Source organism: Saccopteryx bilineata, chromosome 1 (assembly GCF_036850765.1).
Source record: "Saccopteryx bilineata isolate mSacBil1 chromosome 1, mSacBil1_pri_phased_curated, whole genome shotgun sequence".
Taxonomy (NCBI): domain Eukaryota; kingdom Metazoa; phylum Chordata; class Mammalia; order Chiroptera; family Emballonuridae; genus Saccopteryx; species Saccopteryx bilineata.
This window is the reverse complement of record NC_089490.1, coordinates 306,982,791-307,000,112: the sequence shown is the minus strand read 5'-3', so window position 1 is coordinate 307,000,112 and position 17,322 is coordinate 306,982,791. Positions and strand designations below refer to the sequence as shown.

General features: G+C 51.3%; 1 protein-coding gene across 5 annotated transcripts; it reads right to left on the bottom strand.

Moving 5' to 3' along the window:
- Nucleotides 1-2,435: 2,435 nt before the first annotated feature.
- On the bottom strand, nt 2,436-16,804 carry ABCG4 (ATP binding cassette subfamily G member 4). 5 transcript variants are annotated; one of them, XM_066246521.1, is made up of 15 exons: nt 16,491-16,804; nt 15,612-15,861; nt 10,070-10,187; nt 9,821-9,953; nt 9,636-9,686; nt 9,289-9,434; nt 7,659-7,782; nt 7,417-7,531; nt 7,078-7,220; nt 6,409-6,507; nt 6,036-6,204; nt 5,840-5,940; nt 4,603-4,761; nt 4,329-4,447; nt 2,436-4,177 (listed from the first exon to the last, which is right to left on the bottom strand). In XM_066246521.1, exons 2-15 carry the CDS (start codon nt 15,847-15,849, stop codon nt 3,952-3,954), a joined length of 1,941 nt encoding a protein of 646 aa, XP_066102618.1. In that variant the 5' UTR covers nt 15,850-15,861; nt 16,491-16,804; the 3' UTR covers nt 2,436-3,951. The 5 variants fall into 5 exon arrangements, with proteins under 5 accessions (XP_066102618.1, XP_066102627.1, XP_066102636.1 ...); XM_066246530.1 differs by lacking the exon at nt 16,491-16,804 and adding an exon at nt 16,039-16,129; XM_066246539.1 differs by lacking the exon at nt 16,491-16,804 and adding an exon at nt 16,065-16,114.
- Nucleotides 16,805-17,322: the final 518 nt, after the last annotated feature.

Sequence of the window (17,322 nt, the reverse complement as noted above, 5' to 3'; positions counted from 1 at the left end):
AGTAATATAATCACGCCCACCCCAAGCAAGAAGGCAACTAATATCATCACCTGGGCGACGGGCTTCCACATGGACAGAGCCATCTTTAACAAAGTGAGCATAATATATTTTATCTGCCCAACACTTAGCAACCAAGAGAATTTACAAATGTGTGAATTTATAATTTTTTTAATCTTTCAGGACTGGTTGTATTTTTTTTTTTTTTTTTTTTTTTTACAGAGACAGAGAGAGTCAGAGAGAGGGATAGACAGGGACAGACATATAGGAACAGAGAGAGATGAGGAGCATCAATCATTAGCTTTTCGTTGTGCGTTGCAACACCTTAATTGTTCATTGATTGCTTTCTCATATGTGCCTTGACCGCGGGCCTTCAGCAGACTGAGTAACCCCTTGCTCAAGCCAGCGACCTTGGGCTCAAGCTGGTGAGCTTTTGCTCAAACCAGGTGAGCCCTCGCTCAAGCTGGAGATCTTGGGGTCTCAAACCTGGGTCTTTCGCAACCCAGTCTGACGCTCTATCCACTGCGCCACCGCCCAGTCAGGCAGGACTGGTTGTATTTTAAAAAAGAAAGCGTGAAGATGAAGAATCTACAGAAAAACTATCTAATGGTGGGGTGTTGTGCTCTCTGACTTTAAGAAGCCATACACTGGTATCACTGCAGGGGAAAGGTGGTCCCCAGAGTACCCCTAAAACTAGCTAGAATTCCAGGAACTGGGTTTCTTTCCAATTCCCACTTGCACCCTCAACGCCCAAAAGAAACAAAGTCCATCTCCAGGTAAACACCCAATCAATCATAATCGAACCCTAACCTAGCCTGGGATAATTAGCTCTGCATGTGGCACAATTAGTGTGCCAAGGAGCAGGTCAGATTGATGCCAGTCCCTTGCTTCAGTCCCCACATTTCAGAATCACCAGGGAAGAGGGTAAGACAATGTGCTACTTCTTGGGTCATCCTGCCACCAGCCCTCAAGGACTTCTAGACAGTTGCCTATTCCAAACCTCAGGCTACCATACCCCCATCTGCAGTCCTGGTGACTGATGCTTCAGCCCTGATAAGTGCAGCCTACTAGGAAAGAAGACAGGAAGAGAGGCGAAAACTGGGTGAGCTCAGTGAACTCTGCCACTCTTATCCCAGGGCTTAGGATGCAAGGCTTTTCCTACTTCTCATTGCCCTTCATGACCACTAACCCCACCCCTAACCCCAACCCCATAAGCACAACTAGGGCTCATCAATTCCGAAGAGAAAGTCATGTATCACCCTGGTAAGAACACACCTATACAACAGACACAGAGCACCCACACACAGCTGGCAGATCCACCATGAACAGTGTCATTGGTTGATGTCAAGAGTGAGAGTCTAGAGGCAGAAGACCTAGCTCTCAGGCCTGGTTCCACCTTCATCAGCTAAAGGTCCTTGGACAGGTGATTTAATCCAAGTCTCAGTTCTTTCATCTGCAAAATAGGTTATCATGAGGAATAATGCAGGATTGTCAGGACTCCCCTGAGATAATAAACATTAAGTATTTGTAAGATGTAAGACATGGTATAGCTATATTATAAGATGCCCATTCACGGTCCTGGCTGGTTGGCTCAGTGGTAAGAGCGTCGGCCTAGTGTGCGGGAGTCCGGGTTTGATTCCCAGCCAGAGCACACAGGGGAGGCGCCCATCTGCTTCTCCACCCCTCCCCCTCTCCTTCCTCTCTTTCTCTCTCTTCCCCTCCTGCAGCCGGGGCTCCATTGGAGCAAGGTTGGCCCGGGCGCTGAGGATGGCTCTATGGCCTCTGTCTCAGGCGCTGGAATGGCTCTGGTTACAGCAGAGCGATGCCCCAGATGGGCAGAGCGTCACCCCCTGGTGGGCATGCCGGTGGATCCCAGTCGGGCGCATGCGGGAGTTTGTCTGCCTCCCCATTTCCTTTTTTTTTTTTTTTACATAGGCAGAGATAGACAGGGACAGACAGACAGGAATGGAGAGAGATGAGAAGCATCAATCATTAGTTTTTCGTTGCACGTTGCGACTTCTTAGTTGTTCATTGATTGCTTTCTCATATGTGCCTTGACCGCGGGCCTTCAGCAGACCGAGTAACCTCTTGCTGGAGCCAGCGACCTTGGGTCCAAGCTGGTGAGCTTTTTGCTCAAGCCAGATGAGCCCGTGCTCAAGCTGGTGACCTCGGGGTCTCGAACCTGGGTCCTTCCGCATCCCAGTCTGACGCTCTATCCACTGCGCCACCACCTGGTCAGGCTCCCCATTTCCAACTTCAGAAAAATACAAAAAAAAAAAAAAATGCCCATTCACTAGCTTGACGTATACCTAAAACTTACCCTACTTTGCCACAGGCTCCCTAAAGCTCACAGGTGTATTGCCAAGTGCTTTGAAGAGACCTTCCCAGCCCAGGGTACCAAATTCCAGACCCATACACATTTACACACTTGATACTGTATAAATATAGGTTTTATTAATAATGGGTGAACTCCCACAAATACAACTGGCATCTTTATGTGATGGGGAGAATCTATGGCAGGCTGAGGGAAGGTAGAGAGCTGTATGATCAGTAATAAAGAGGGAAAAGAACCCTAGGGGCGGGAAAATCAGAAGTAGAATGAGCTTGGATCCATCGGGAAATCCAGACATGCTCCAGGTGTATCCGTCACCCTGGTGCCCAGGGCATGTGCAGGAGCCACTTTGGTTGATGGAAGGGGGTGGAGAGACATGTACCGAAGATTGAATAAGCAGCAAATGGCTGGGAAAGGGGTGGAGTAAGAATGCCAGCTTGACACACAAAAGAAGGGCTATGGGGTGGCAGTGGCCAAGGCCAACTTATGCCCATGCTTGTGCTTGTGTTAGGTCCTAAAGTTCAAGGGGCTAATACCCTGTGCCACCCCTGGCTTGGGTTGGAAGACTGGGAGTAGACATCTACAGATTCGGAAGATGCCTTGGACAGTACCAGCCTCATTCTTACAGTCAAAGCAGGACACCCAGGAGGAGGTTGGCACCGTCTTTCCCATAGCACCCACCATCATCATGTCACCATCACTCTTCCCCGAGCCAGCAGGCACAGCAAGGGTGTAGGGCTGATTGCCTGTTCGCATGTATGTGCCTGTAACTCTGCAGGGGAGGGGCCATCACAGGGCCATATGGCAGGAGCAGTGACAAAGGAGGCTTGGGTCTTCTCCCACTTACCCCTTACCCCTCCCCCCAGAATAAAGTGCATTCTCCAATTCCAGTGGCCAATGGGAGAAACAGAGATAATATTGCAGAGGTGCCACAAGGCCCTACCCCCACCAAAGGTGATGGGGAGGGGGAAAGGGCATCCCATGGCCCCAGGTTGCTCAAATCCCCAGGATTGGGAGGATGACCCAGACAGAAAACCCAGCTTCTATCCCAGCAGATTGTTTAAATCAGCCAGGGTCTGAGGAATGGGGAAGAAGGTAAAGAGGAGGAAGAGACTTCCGGAGTCCTTCCCTCTCCATTGCAAGGTCCAAGTGGGACTTTCAGGGACCCCATCAGGGCCCAGCCCTGGAGCCTCAACCTTATAACAATTCAATTTACAAACACTTGTGTGGTTGGGAACCCCAGAGGGGCCACTTTGGTCAGTTGCAAGTGGGGGTCTGGAGAGCCTGAGGATCCCAGGCAGACAACAGAGAAAGGTGCCAAGGGCAGGAAGGAGGGTGGAATCCTCCCAGTGGCCTTTGCATGCAGGTGTTGGAAAGAGAAGGAAGGAAGCTACAAACCACATCAACTTGGGAAGACTCCTCGGCACAGCGTGGAGGGCTGCAGCCCCCTCTCCAAGGGCCAAGGCTGGGAGTACAGACAGACAACCTGTGGAGAAGCTGATAGAGGGGAGGGTGGCTGCACTAGCACCCAGTGCCCAAGTCTACAAGGTTAAAACAGTCCCAAAGGGCTGGAGCTGAGGGCCTCCTGCTGCAGGGGCTGGAGCACAGGCCAAGGCAAGGCTCTATCTCTCCGACTTGACCCGGTACCGAAGCACAAGGTATGCCATCAGCCGCAGGGCCAAGAAGAAGATGCCCAAGACCAGGAAGTCCAGGTAGAGCTTGGCGTCCTCCACATCCAGTGCTCGGAGTATACTCTGTGGCTCCTGGAAAGGGCAGGGCCCCTCCGTGCAGGTCAGGTCTCCTCGCTCCATGCCGTAGATGGTCAGCATCACACCCTCAAAGCCATACCTAGGCAGTCAGGAGCACCAGAGCAGGATACAGAGTAGAGGGTCACTGTTCCCTGGGCAAACTGCCAGAGCCCAGATGCAACTCTTTCATGCTGGGGCATGGCCTCCTGCAGGAAGGAGCAGGGGCAGGTGGTCAGGGAAGCCACACTGACCTGACGTAGGAGAGGTAGGAGCTCCACTGCAGGTAAGGAGGGATGGTCTTGAAGCTGACAAAGAAACCGGAGAACAAGAGGACAGGGATGGCGGTAACCGGGCCCACAAACGTGGCCACCTGGAGGGGAGGGAAGGGGACTGAGCCATCACAGCACTGACCAGGACACACCCAGGACTGGGGTAGGCTCAAGGTTTCCCACAGATCTATCCCACTCCTTATGCCAGCTGCTGCTTTCTCCCCTCTCAGGGGTCCTCAAACACCAGCCTTCCCACCTGTAGGGAGTTGGAGGCTGCTCCAATGAGCAGCCCCAAAGACTGGGCCACCAAGGCTGTGGCAGTGGCCAGCGCTGAGAAGAGCAAGAAGCGGCTGGTCTCCGCAGGCTGCCCTGTCATCCAGTACACGATGCTGCAGTACATCACGGGGCACACCACCTGGGGAGTGGCACAGGCTGGGTAGAGTGCTGCGAGCCAGGGGCACGGCAGCCCAACCCTCCATGTCACCCAGGCCAGAGCCTCTAGCACAGCTTTCTTTGAGTGACCAGGTCTGATCCCACCTCCACATTCTTGTTCATGCTGCCCCCCAGGTCACATGTCTCACCTCTTCCATTAGGCCCATTCTGATCAGTTCAGGCACTGTGACTTCTCCATCCTCTGAGCTCCTAAAGTCCTTCCCAACTGGACCAGCTTATTCCTTATATTGTTAATTAATTAGCTCTACATATGAGTTTTGTCTCCCTATGAGTTATCAGCTCCTGGAGGGCAAGGACCAAACCTACTACATGTAGTCATACAGGTTGTTCCCGCACATGGACATCTGACCAAGAGGCAGCCGGAGGCTGAGATCCAGTTGTGCTCTCTCACTAAGCCATGCACCCTGGCACAGTGCAGCATCCATTCTGAGGGAGGGGCGCCTTTTTCTAATTTGCACAAAGGTGCCATATGGAATGGGTGGCCCCAGAGCTTGAAACAGGGTGGAGGTGGCAATGACAACCACCCAAATCTAGTGGGCACTTTAGTGTGTGCCAAGCACCATTCTAATTACTTTACATGTATGAACTCATTTAATTCTCACAACCATTCCCCAGGTAGACACTATCATCATTCCATTTTATAGGTGGGGTCACTGAAGCAAAGAGACATTTGGTGACTTGCCCAATGTCTCACAGCTAACAGGTAGCAGTGAGGCTCCAGAGCCTACACTGTTCTCTACTGCTTCAAATAAGATTTAGAGAGTTATTTGTAGGGCTATTATTTTTATCGTTTTCTGTTTGTCATCAGTTGTTCCCACTAGAAAATTAGTTCCACAAGGTCAAGACTATAGCTTTCTTGTTCATTGCTGTGTCTCTGCCTGGCTCAGAGCCTTACACATGGTAGGAACTCACCACCTGTTTTCTGAGTGAGTAGAAGTAGAAGAACAGATGACAGGTGATAAGGTAAGGAGGCAAGCAAGCAAGGATGGAAGGAGCAAGAAAGGAGGAAAGCAGTGGGCAGCTGGGAGGAAGAGGCTCACCTGAAAGGGCACATCAGCCATCGTCTTGGCCAGATAATATGCTTTGAGGCTGTACCAGTAGTTCAGATGCTCCCTCATGAAGACTGCCATCTCTAAGGGGACTGAGGACACAGGCAGATTAGGCAAAGCTGGCAAATACCCTGGCCCCTACCCATGCCTTAGCATCCCTGCCCCTGCCCAGGGCAGCTTAGCTCACAGGTAAGCACAGTTGGCATAAGAGCAGCGAACATGAGGAATAGCATGGAAAAGAAGAGGCAGCCAGTGTTGTTGAAGACCTTGCTGGCATCATCACCGATGTGCAGGTAGAGGAGACCAATGAGCACACCAATCACCATGTGAGACACGAACCGCAGGTGGGTCAGGACCTGTGTGACAAGGTCATCATGAGGAGAGGGATAAGTCACAGGCTAGGGATGGGCAGCCACATGGAGTAGGAACTTGGAGATGCCCTCACAGGCACATAGACCAATAGATGCACTGCAGGGTGGTGGTGTGGGGCACTGCTAGGATCCCATGCTCCAAAAGGCTAGGCCTATGCCAGCCTCCTCTCCCACAGCTTGATGCCTCACCGTGTCCCTGAGGATGGACAAGAAGGTCCTTTTGAAGAGGATGCAGAACTGTGTGAGGGTGCTGGTGGCAAAAGTATGGCTTTCAATGGGATCCACCTCCTGGGGAGAGGAAATTGGATAAGTGAGCCTACGCACACACCTGCTGCATACTCAGCCCAGGGGATGGGATCAGTGAGCCTATGCACATACCCCTGCTTGCCTAGCCCAAATAATGGGATCAAGTGAGCCTATGCATGCACCCCTGAATACCCAGCCCAGGCAGTGGGAAAACCCAAGCCCTTCTCCTGGGTAGCTCAGTTGGTTCGAACATTGTTCTAATATGTCAAGGTTGCAAGTTTGATCCTGGGTCAGGGCACATGCAGGAACCAACCAATGAATGCATGAATAAATGAAACAATAAATCAATGTTTCTCTCTCTCTCCCTCTTCCTTCCTCTCTCTCTAAAATCAACTTTTTAAGTTTACTGAGGGAATAAATGAACAAAAAAGCAGAAGCTCAAAGAGGTTAAGTAAGGTGCCAAAAGTCACACAGCTGTTAATAGTAGGTCTGTTCCAAGTCCTAGGTTCTTCCTAGTACCCAACGGTTCATACCTCCTTGGCAGGGCCATTGTTATGGTCCCCTCCCCCCTCCCCCCACTCTACACTCTCTGCCCTCTTCACCCCTACTCACCGGAGGGCAATGGGGGCAAGGGGTGGGGATCTCGTTCTTCTCGGGGCTGCTCTTCTTCTCAGTCATGGCACACAGCCCATTCTGCACAGCTCTGAACAACATGGGGTTCAGGTCTCCATACTCACCTGAGGCCACCTCAATGACTGGGGGACACAGAAGGGGGTGCTCAGCTAAGATCTATCCTTGGCTCCCAAGAACCAGCTAGCCCCTCCTTGGGTGTGTGGTGAAGGCAGATGACAGTGAGATCTCTGCTTCCAGGAGGCCTGAGTACATAACTCAAGCCCCCAGTTTTGTCCCTTCCCTCTCACATCCCACCCCTACCAACAGGCCCCCACTCACTGAAGTCAGCTGGGTTGTGGTAGGTGGGGCAGTGCAAGCCAAGGCCCTTCAAATAGGGGATCAGATTGGTGACCATGCCCTTGAAGATGCACTGACCCTGGCTCAGGATATAGAGCTGAGGAGGAAAAAGAAGGCTGAAGAAAGCAAAACCAGTGACCCAGGCAGGACCCAACAGCACCTCCATTTATCCCCTTCTTTCCCCCATCTCAAGCCAGTCATCTTTGAGGACTGGAGACACTCACCTTGTCAAACATCTCAAAGAGTTTGGCACTGGGCTGGTGGATGGTGCAGATGACAGTACGGCCTCCCTGGGCCAGGGACTTCATGAGGGACACCACTTGAAAACAGGAGGCGCTGTCCAGACCACTGTCCAGAGAAAGGCCATCAGGGAGTGGGTGAGGTAGGCAGAGCGAAGAGAAGGGAATGTTTGGGGTGATGCAGCCACTGTGAAGGGGATGGAGCTGGCAGGATGGGGTCACTATGACCACCTCTATATCCTATACGCATTATGATTCAGGCATTTGGAGGTACCAGGAAGTCCAGAGTACTGTTTAGTTTAAGTATATAATGAGCACCTACTGAATGCCAAGCACTGGGATTACAATGGTGAATGGGTGAGACATAGACTCTAGATCTAGAGGGAGAGGTAAGTGTACAGATCATTTGAGATCATGTGGAATGTGCTACAGAAACATGGAATGAAAGAGAAGAGGAGGATTCAGCTCTTCTGTACAAGGGTGCTGCCGGGTATTCAGAGAAGGTTCCCAAGTGAGTCTGGAAGAAGAAAGAGCTAACCCAGCCTGACCAGGCAGTGGCGCAGTGGATAGAGTGTCAGACTGGGATGCAGAGGACCCAGGTTCGAGACCCCGAGGTTGCCAGCTTGAGCGTGGGCTCATCTGGTTTAAGCAAAAAAAAAAAAAAAAAAAAAGCCCACCAGCTTGAACCCAAGGTCGCTGGCTCCAGCAAGGGGTTACTCGGTCTGCTGAAGGCTCATGGTCAAGGCACATAGGAGAAAGCAATCAATGAACAACTAAGGTGTTACAACACGCAATGAAAAACTAATGATTGATGCTTCTCATCTCTCTCCGTTCCTGTCTGTCTGTCCCTGTCTATCCCTCTCTCTGACTCACTCTATGTCTCTGTAAAAAAATAAAAATAAATAAATAAATAAATAAAATGAGCTAACCCAGGTGACAGTGGAAGGGCAGGCATGGTGGTGAAGGGCATTCCAGGCAGAAGACACAGCATGTGCAAAGCTTAGAGGCATGAAACACATGGCTTGACTAAAGAATTATAAGAAATTATAAGAAATATTATTAGAGCATAAAATACAAGCCACTGTGAAGCAAGATGTGAGGTCAGAGAAGCAGGTTCAGAGAAGAACCTTATAAGTCCTCTGACTTGATTCTGAGGGCAAATGAACATCATTGCATGTTTTCAAATATGGGAGTGAGTACTGCTCGGAGGGACTGCCTGGGATAGACTGGAGCCACGGAAATAGGAGTCCGTTGCAGAAATTCAGGCAAGAGTTGATGATGCCCTGAACTTAGCACTGGCACTAGGGATGGGGTAGGGTGCGTCTGAGAGATGACAAGGGAGGTAGAATCTGCAGGACTTAGTGACTGGCTGTTGGGGAGAGAAGAAGGAGGCATCAGACATCAGTCAAGGAAGACATCGGGATTTCTGCCCATGTGAAGGATAGGACTGCTAAGGCAACAGGACCGACAAAGATGGAGATGAAGGAGTGAGCCTTAGCCTGAGGAGGCTGACAACACAGGCTCTAGTCTCCAGCAGTGGAACAGATGCAGCCTCCAGCCCTAGCTCAGGGCTGATGAAGCAGGCATCCTGGTGGGAGAGGAGGGGGAGAACTACCTGGTGGGCTCATCGAAGAACATGACAGGCGGGTTGTTGACCAGCTCCAGGGCGATGGCCAGGCGCTTCCTCTGCCCACTGGAGAGCAGGGCTGTTCTCGTGTGGGAGCAGGACATCAGGCCCAATGCTGTCAGGATCTCCGTCACCTGCCCCAGCCCCGTCCCCAACTCCAGATCAGCTTCAGTCTCTGCTTCCCTAGGTACCACCCAATGTAAATAAGCATTGCCCTTAAGTCCAGAGTGCCAGCCTTGGGCACCACTCTCCCACTCCCCAACTCAAGGCCCCAGACCTCAGTAGCACCAAAAAGGACGGCTGTCCCAGTCCTCCCATATTCCTTGCCCACTCACCAGCTCCTTCTTCACCTCCTGCTTCTCACTCAGCTTCAGGTTAGCAGAGACCTGAGGCCCAGAGAATAGGTGGGTCAGCTACATGTGAGAGGAGACCACTGTGTTACCCCTTAGTCAATGAGAAGGGTGGGGACAGCAGACAGAAAGGGTGATTGGGAGGAGGAGATCTGCCATCCAGCACTCACCATCATAGCTTCCAACACTGTGAGGTGTGGCAGCAGCAAGTCATCCTGCATGATGTAACAGGACATCTTGCGGAACGTCCTCAGTTCTCGGGGTCTCCTGTTGACCAGGATCTGCCCCTTCATTCCAGACTCCCTGCAGGAACATCAGTTGGAGATGGAGGTCAAGGCTACTTCAGAACACTTTTGGTACTTTCTGAGGGGTCCTTCTTCGTGGGTCCTTCCCACACTCCACCTTGGTCTTGTCCTTACCTGTATCCTGCCAAGATGTTCATAAACGTAGACTTGCCAGCCCCTGAGGGTCCCATGATGCCAATTAGCTCCCGGCGGCAGAATTTACCTGATAAGCACTTGAGGAGGGTCTTATAACCTGTAATGAGGGAGGGAGGAACTTTTGATAAGGGCTGTAGTGAACAGAGGCATCCTGAACTTTCAGGAGCACCCATAGCTATTCATGAAATAGGCAGTCTTTACTCAATGTGAATTGGTTAGGATGGAGAAGTAACCGTCAGAGCCCCCCAAATAACCCACACCCTTTTATCATGTCCCCCTAAAAATTACCACTACTAATGTCAAAGTCCCAGAGGTGACCATAATCTTCTGAAAGCTTTAGGAAACCCCCACATCTCATGGATGAGCATGGGGAGGGGAGTCAAGGTTAGAGAAAACCATGTTCCTCTTCTATAAACACAGTGGTCATGCTCTTACCCCCTCCAGGGACTTTCCTACTGAGCCAGCTGTTACTTGCTGTGCCTGTCCCTACCCTCTTCTTCCAGCCTTTTTTTTTTTTACAAAGACAGAGAGAGTCAGAGAGAGGAACAGATAGGGACAGACAGGAACGGAGAGAGATGAGAAGCATCAATCATCAGTTTTTCGTTGTGATACCTTAGTTGCTCATTGATTGCCTTCTCATATGTGCCTTGACCATAGGGCTACAGCAGACTGAGTAACCCCTTGCTCGAGCCAGCGACCCTGGGTCCAAGCTGGTGAGCTTTGCTTAAACCAGATGAGCCCACGCTCAAGTTGGTGACCTCGGGGTCTCAAACCTGGGTTCTCCGCATCCCAGTCTGACGCTCTATCCACTGCGCCACCACCTGGTCAGGCCTTCCAGCCTCTTAACCAGTGAGCTCCTTGGGGGGCAAGGTCTTTGTCTTACTCATCTTTGTAACCTCAGCAGACTGTCTGGCAACTAGATGCTCAGTAGTGTTTGTTCTGAGTGTGTGTTCTCAGAGCTTTAGCCTCATTCTGGAAAAGTCTTCATCTTTGTGCTCTGTCTGTTCCATCTTTGTCTCTGTGGCCCCTAATGTGGCCCAGTAAAATCTCACTGATCATTCACTCACTGGGAGGCAGCATATGCACTGGTTTGGAGTCAGGTGAATCTAGGTTCAAATTCTGGCTCCACACTTACCAGCTGTGTGACCTCAGGCAAGTGCTTAACCTCTCTGAGCTCCAGGTCACTCATCTGCAAAATGAGGATGATAGTACCTATCTCATAGGGTTGTTATAAAGATTAAGTGAGACATATGTAAAACACATGTAAAACATATGACAGTGCTTGGCACACAGAGTGAATTTAAAAAGTGACATTTTGGCCCTGGCTTGTTGGCTCAGTGGTAGAGCGTCGGCCTGGCGTGCGGGAGTCCCGGGTTTGATTCCTGGCCAGGGCACACAGGAGAAACGCCCATCTGCTTCTCCACCCCTCTTCCCCTCCTTCCTCTCTGTCTCTCTCTTCCCCTCCTGCAGCCAAGGCTCCATTGGAGCAAAGTTGGCCTGGGCGCTGAGGATGGCTCTGTGGCCTCTGCCTCAGGCACTAGAATGGCTCTGGTTGCCCCAGAGTGACTCCCAGATGGGCAGAGCATCGCCTCCTGGTGGGCATGCTGGGTGGATCCGGTCGGGCGCATGTGGGAGTCTGTCTGACTGCCTCCCCATTTCCAACTTCAGAAAAATACAAAAAAAAAAAGTGACATTTTATTAACTCTATTTGACAAACACTTATTGATATCTACTATGTTCCAAGCTTTGTACCAAACACTGGACAAAAAAATGAGGAAGACACAGCCTGCACTCGAGGTCACAGTCTAAGTAAAAGAGATGAAAAACATCTATGGATCTGAGGAAAGACAAAATGCGGGTTATAACAAAAGTATAAATAATGCACAATGAGGATGCAGACAATGGAATTGGAAGTGGAGGGGCAAGGGTGAAATCAGGAATGGCTTTATGGAAGAGGTGGTATTTCCACTAAGTCTTGAAGGATGAGCAGGATTCTAAAATGGAAAGGGAAGGCAGAGGTTCTCCAGGCTTTGGGTGGAAAAGCTCTCCTAATTAAAAACATATATGTAATACAATCAGGGCGCAGAGGGCAGAGACTACATGGGTGACCTGCTGAGACAAGTGGTGGAGAAGAAGGATGAAGCCAAGGAGGTGAGCCCTGCCTGCTATGCTTGCAAACCTGCTTCAGGGAAGCCAAAACATCAACCCCCTACTAGGCACTCTGCTCACTACACCCTCTGACCCCCCACAGAGCCCAAGTCCTCTGCACTCTATCTCCTTAGCAGAGACAGTAAAGGGATGTGACCTTTCCCCCTCCCTTCAAAGCACCCAGCTTTCCCTCTGGGACATCCTGCCAGAAGGGTGACAGCTGTTGCCCACTGTGGGGTCCTGACCACACCAACTGCCTGGATGGTGTTTCACAGTTTACAAAGTTCATAACCTTAGTTGCAGTTGTAGCATCATGCATGAGGCAACTGGGGTTCAAGGATATCCAGTGATTCACCCAAGGTCACCAGCAAGTTGCTAACTGGAAGAAGGGAAGTCATGGGTTCCAGCCCTCTGCCTCAGTCATCGCTTTTATCAGTCAGAAAGACATGGGCTTCTTCTGCACTTCAGCATATGCCTCCCAGAGCCACTCATGGGAAGTGATTTTCTTTTTTTTGCAGGGGAAGAAACTGGCAATGTTAAACCTTCCCCTCATTTAATCACAGCCAACACTAGATTGAACACTGATACATAATACAATAATCTTAATACTTGCCTTTCACAAAGCATTTTCACAGATAATATCTGAGCTTAGCAACAAGCCTATGTAGTAGGTATTCTTATCATCCCTGTTTACAGATAAGAAAAGTGAGGCCAAGAGAGGGTAAGCAGCTTTCCCAAGGCCATACAACTTACAAGTGGCTAGGAACCTGTATCTTTGGATTCCTGGGGCCTTCCAGGCTTTCAGACAGGAGAGAACCAAAGTTCTAGTCCTGCCTCAGTCAGTAACTCTCTTTGCAATTTTAAGTCACTTAATATTCCAAGGCCTCCGTTTCCTCATCTATAAAATAAAGACAGTGATCCTGGCCAGGTAGCTCATTTGGTTAGAGCAGGTGTCCCCAAACTAGGCCCCGGCCCCACAGGCTGCATGCGGCCCCCTGAGGCCATTTATCCTGCCCCCCCCGCCCCCCCCCCCCCCGCCACCGCACTTCTGGCACCTCTTTCATTGGTGGTTAGTGAGAGGAGCACTGTATGTGGCGGCCCTCCAACGGTCTGAGGGACAGTGAACTGGCCCCCTGTGTAAAAAATTTGGGGACCCCTGGGTTACAGCATGATCCCAACATGCCGAGGTTGAGGTTATGGGTTCAATCCCTGGTCAGGGCACATACAAGCATCAACCAAGGACAGCATGATAGGTAGAACAACAAGTCAGTGTTTCTTTCTCTTTCTCCCTTCCTCTTTTTCTAAAAATCAACAAGTAAATAAACAAATATTTTTTGAATAATTAAAGATAGTAATATCTCCTACCAAGTATATAACAGGCTTATTGTGAATATTGAGATAATTAATAATTAATTTAAAAGCACTTTGAAAAACAAGAAACGTTACTTATAATTAGGGGAGACTGGTGACAAATCCTTACCTCGAAAAAGCAGAAACCTCCCTCTTCTTCACATCCTTTGCTCTTTTTCCTGTCTGCCTACCTGTAATTAATGTCTTTCCTTTGGAGAAGGAGAGTGATTCAAGTGAAAGGGCAAATTAGAGAGAGAATGACAGAGGGCAGAGAAAGGGGCAAGGCACAGAAGAGTCAGCAGAATGGACATGGAGTGAAAGGGGCTGGCAAGATCCAAAGAAGTGAAGGACCAGGTAAAGGCTGCCAGTTTTGTGGCGAGTGGGTTGAAGCATCCAGAGAGCTGGCCTATCTCACCACGTTTCCTTTGTACCTTCCTTTCTCCTTAAAACTGGGAGAGTATGTGAGAGATAAGGAAATAACAGCTCTTTTGCCCAGAGTTGGTCTCAGAGCTGAGAGAGGCTGCTTAGGGTTAGGGCACTGGGCAGGGAGCCTAGATGCCTCACTTTCCATTGGCTCATGCCCTGTGATCTCTCAGTTGCTCACTGGAATGAGGGTGGGGAATGCAGAGACAGCTCATGCTCAACCCTGCTAGGAAGCACCCTAGATCTACTTCCTAACCTCATAGAACAATGTCCCAGCTCCACCCCTCACCCACACCCAGGCTCTGAAAAAGATTCTGTCTTCTCTGTCCTAGCCCAAGCTGCCCAGGGCAGGAGATGCAGGGTATGGTCAGGGTTCAAAGGAACTCAGAGCCCCAGACCCTACCCAAATGCCCTAATGGGGGAAAAGAGGAGGAGATGGGAATGCTGTAACAGGAAACTTAGGAGGGAGAAAAATACTGTGAATGAAAGAGGGGGCTACTTAGTAAACCTGACAAGCTCATTTATACTGAGAGTAACCTTGCAGGATGATAACTGGCCAGGTCTTGGTGAGTAGTCACACACTAGGCCTGTAGCTTCCTTAGTCAAATGTGGATCTTTGCCTAAGTGGGCCCTGTCCATTGATTGTTCTTGAGCCAGAGTAATCGTTTTTTCCAGGCCCTGAATGTGTAACTGCCCTGACAGGAGGACCTGTGCTAAAACTCCTCATTGTTATCTTGTTGCCATTTCTATGTGTTAAATTCCAGAGATTTCCCACTTTCTTCTATCTCCCTAATCTGCCACCAATAGATTGCATGCAACCTTTCTGATTTCTCCTTTAATTCTGAATGTAAGAAAAGAACTGTCAAACTGCCATTCTCCAGAGCATAGAGCATTTTCTCAGTCTGTTGAGATCTTGTTTCTGAGTATGTCTTCCATTTAAATAAACTCATAGGTTCTTTTCCTATAGGTTTGGACATTCTTATGTTGACAGGAAAATGCACAGAGAGCTGTGAAACCTAGTTTCTGATGCCGGTTCTACGGCTTATTAGATGTGTGACATGTCACGTTACTCAACTTCTCTGGGCCTCAGTTTCCTTATTAGTAACATGGGATGTCATCTATCCTGCCAAACCTTCACCCTCCCTGTTTGAAGGACTTTGGCAAGAATGAGGTAAGTTACAGGAATGAGTCTTTAAAAATTAGCAGTGTTCTATAGATACGAGAAAATTGCTAAACACTGAGAACCCCTGAAAGCCCCACACACACCTTCACACACACTTTCTCATTGCCAGCCCTCAAAAGCAAGAATCCCACCTAAAAACAAAGAAAACTCCAAGACCAGAGGTCTTAATGTCAACTTAGAAGAGGAAAGCTTCAATAACCAATTAAACCCAGTGTCTCACAGGGCTCACAGATATGGAGGAAACCCGGTCCCTGGCACCTCAACTATGTGCACTGCGAGGGGCTGTGGTTGCCTGTTCCCACAGGGCTCACTGGTGCAGGATTTGCAGAACAGAGGACACCCAGGCCTCATGCTCCCCAATAAGCAACTCGCTGAGGGGAGGGGATGGCCACAGCTCCCCACCAGACTGCTCCCTACCGCGTTTTCGCCAGCAGGGCCCCTCCCGCACAGAATAGGACAGCTCCACGAACTCAATGTCCACAGCTGAGCGCTTAGGCAGGTGGGAGAAGCGCTGGGCTTCAGTGATATGGTTCTCCACTTTCTTCAGGTGCGTAGACAGCACAGGGGGCTCCGCCCCGTCCTCCAGCGCCACGGCCATGGACACAGCCCCCGGTCCTAGTCCACAGCCCACGGCATCCAGTGTCTTTTCCGCCATCACGCCGGCAGCCTGCAGTAGGAGGGCCTGCTCAGTTCGGGGCAGATCCCCGAACCCTGGCTCAAAGCTTCCGTGTTTCTTAAGGCTGCCCCTGCCCCCACTCCTCGCTTTCTTTTCAGGACAGGTGAGCTACTGGGAGCACCCCACTTTCCACCTCCAGAGCATCTGCCTTCTCCCTGCCCCCCACACCTGGCGCAGCAACGCTCAGTCCCGACCTCTCTTTGGTCTCGGGCAACCCCAGCCCCAGCCTAGCCCCAGCTGGGCCCTGCAAAGCCCTCAGCCGCTCCCTCCTCCCGACAGCCGTGCTAATCTCCTTACCCAATAGGCCAGCAGCCCCAGGGGACTGGATGGCTGGGGGGCGGGGAAGAGGGAAGGGGCGGCCGGTGGAGGCTGACCGCTAGGAGGTCAGGGTAGCAGCATGAATGCAGGATGAAGCAGGGTAAACTGGAGGAAGATGAGGCTCTGGGCCTCTCCCCATCCTTGGGCGCAATGCCCTGGCCCGCCCGACCCGCCTGCGACCCTGGGTCCGCGCGCCGCAGGCGCTCCGCAAAGACTGGCGCACCACCGGGACTCAAAACCTCCCGGCCAACTAAGCCCCTCACGGTGGGCTTACCCCTCCCATCTCCCGCATGCCTAGTCACCTTGAGGTGCCCCCGGGCCGGTGTGGGCCGAGATGCTTTGCGTTGTCAAGGGCCGGGGATGAAGACTCGGGATGCAGCACTCGAGTCCGGGCTCTGAGTCCCGGCTCCCGGCTCCCGGCTCCGGGTCCCGGCAGCCCGGGCCGGGCGGGGCGGGGGCGGAGCAGAAGGTAGGGGAGGGCCTGGGCTTCAGATCAGAGGACAGATGACAGGTCGGGAGGGGCGGTTGAGGCGCTCCCCGGCTCCCTGAACCCGGTCCTCAGCGCCTAGTCCTCTCGGGCCCACCAGGCGATTGCGCTCTTCTCCAAACTACTGACCGTCTGGACGGCTGTTCTTAAAGGGCCCCGCCCCGCCCGCAGCCCGCGGCGGCGAGGATGGCGAGGAGGAGGAGAGCAGCCCCGGCGGCGGGGGCCAGAACGCAGTTGTAGACCCATGACTGGAAGGTTGGCGGTGAAGGGCTGATTTGTGGGCAGAGAGGAAAGGAGAGCTGAAGTCACTCAGTATGGACAGGTCTCTGGATCACAAACTAGACAATAGTGGTAATAATGGTGGGAAAGCCGTTTGGGTTGCAGATTCCAGCGCTCTCAAAGGATTGTGAAGTTGTCAGTCTGCACCTCGCCCCCCTCCACCCCCCCCCAATCAATTTCCTTCAGTTCCAGCCCTGGAGTTCAGGCTCCCCACAGGGAATCCCTAAACTAGATAGAAAGGCTTTGAAAGCAAGAGTCTTGCTCATCCTACCCCACCACCACCACCACACCATCCTTCTTCCACTCTCTAAGGCAGCGGGGTCGCGACCCACAGGTTGAGAACCGCTGCTCTAAGGGCAAGGAAACTA

What these genes read in the sequence shown, in the direction of transcription:
- ABCG4 (XM_066246521.1), bottom strand. Translation starts at nt 15,849, where the DNA reads ATGGCGGAAAAGACACTGGATGCCGTGGGCTGTGGACTAGGACCGGGG. An exon ending in TATGCCAACTGTGCTTACCT is followed by an intron (nt 5,941 to 6,035) that starts GTGAGCTAAGCT and finishes CTGTGTCCTCAG; the next exon opens with TCCCCTTAGAGATGGCAGTC. An exon ending in CAGCCTCCAACTCCCTACAG is followed by an intron (nt 4,448 to 4,602) that starts GTGGGAAGGCTG and finishes CCTCCCCTCCAG; the next exon opens with GTGGCCACGTTTGTGGGCCC.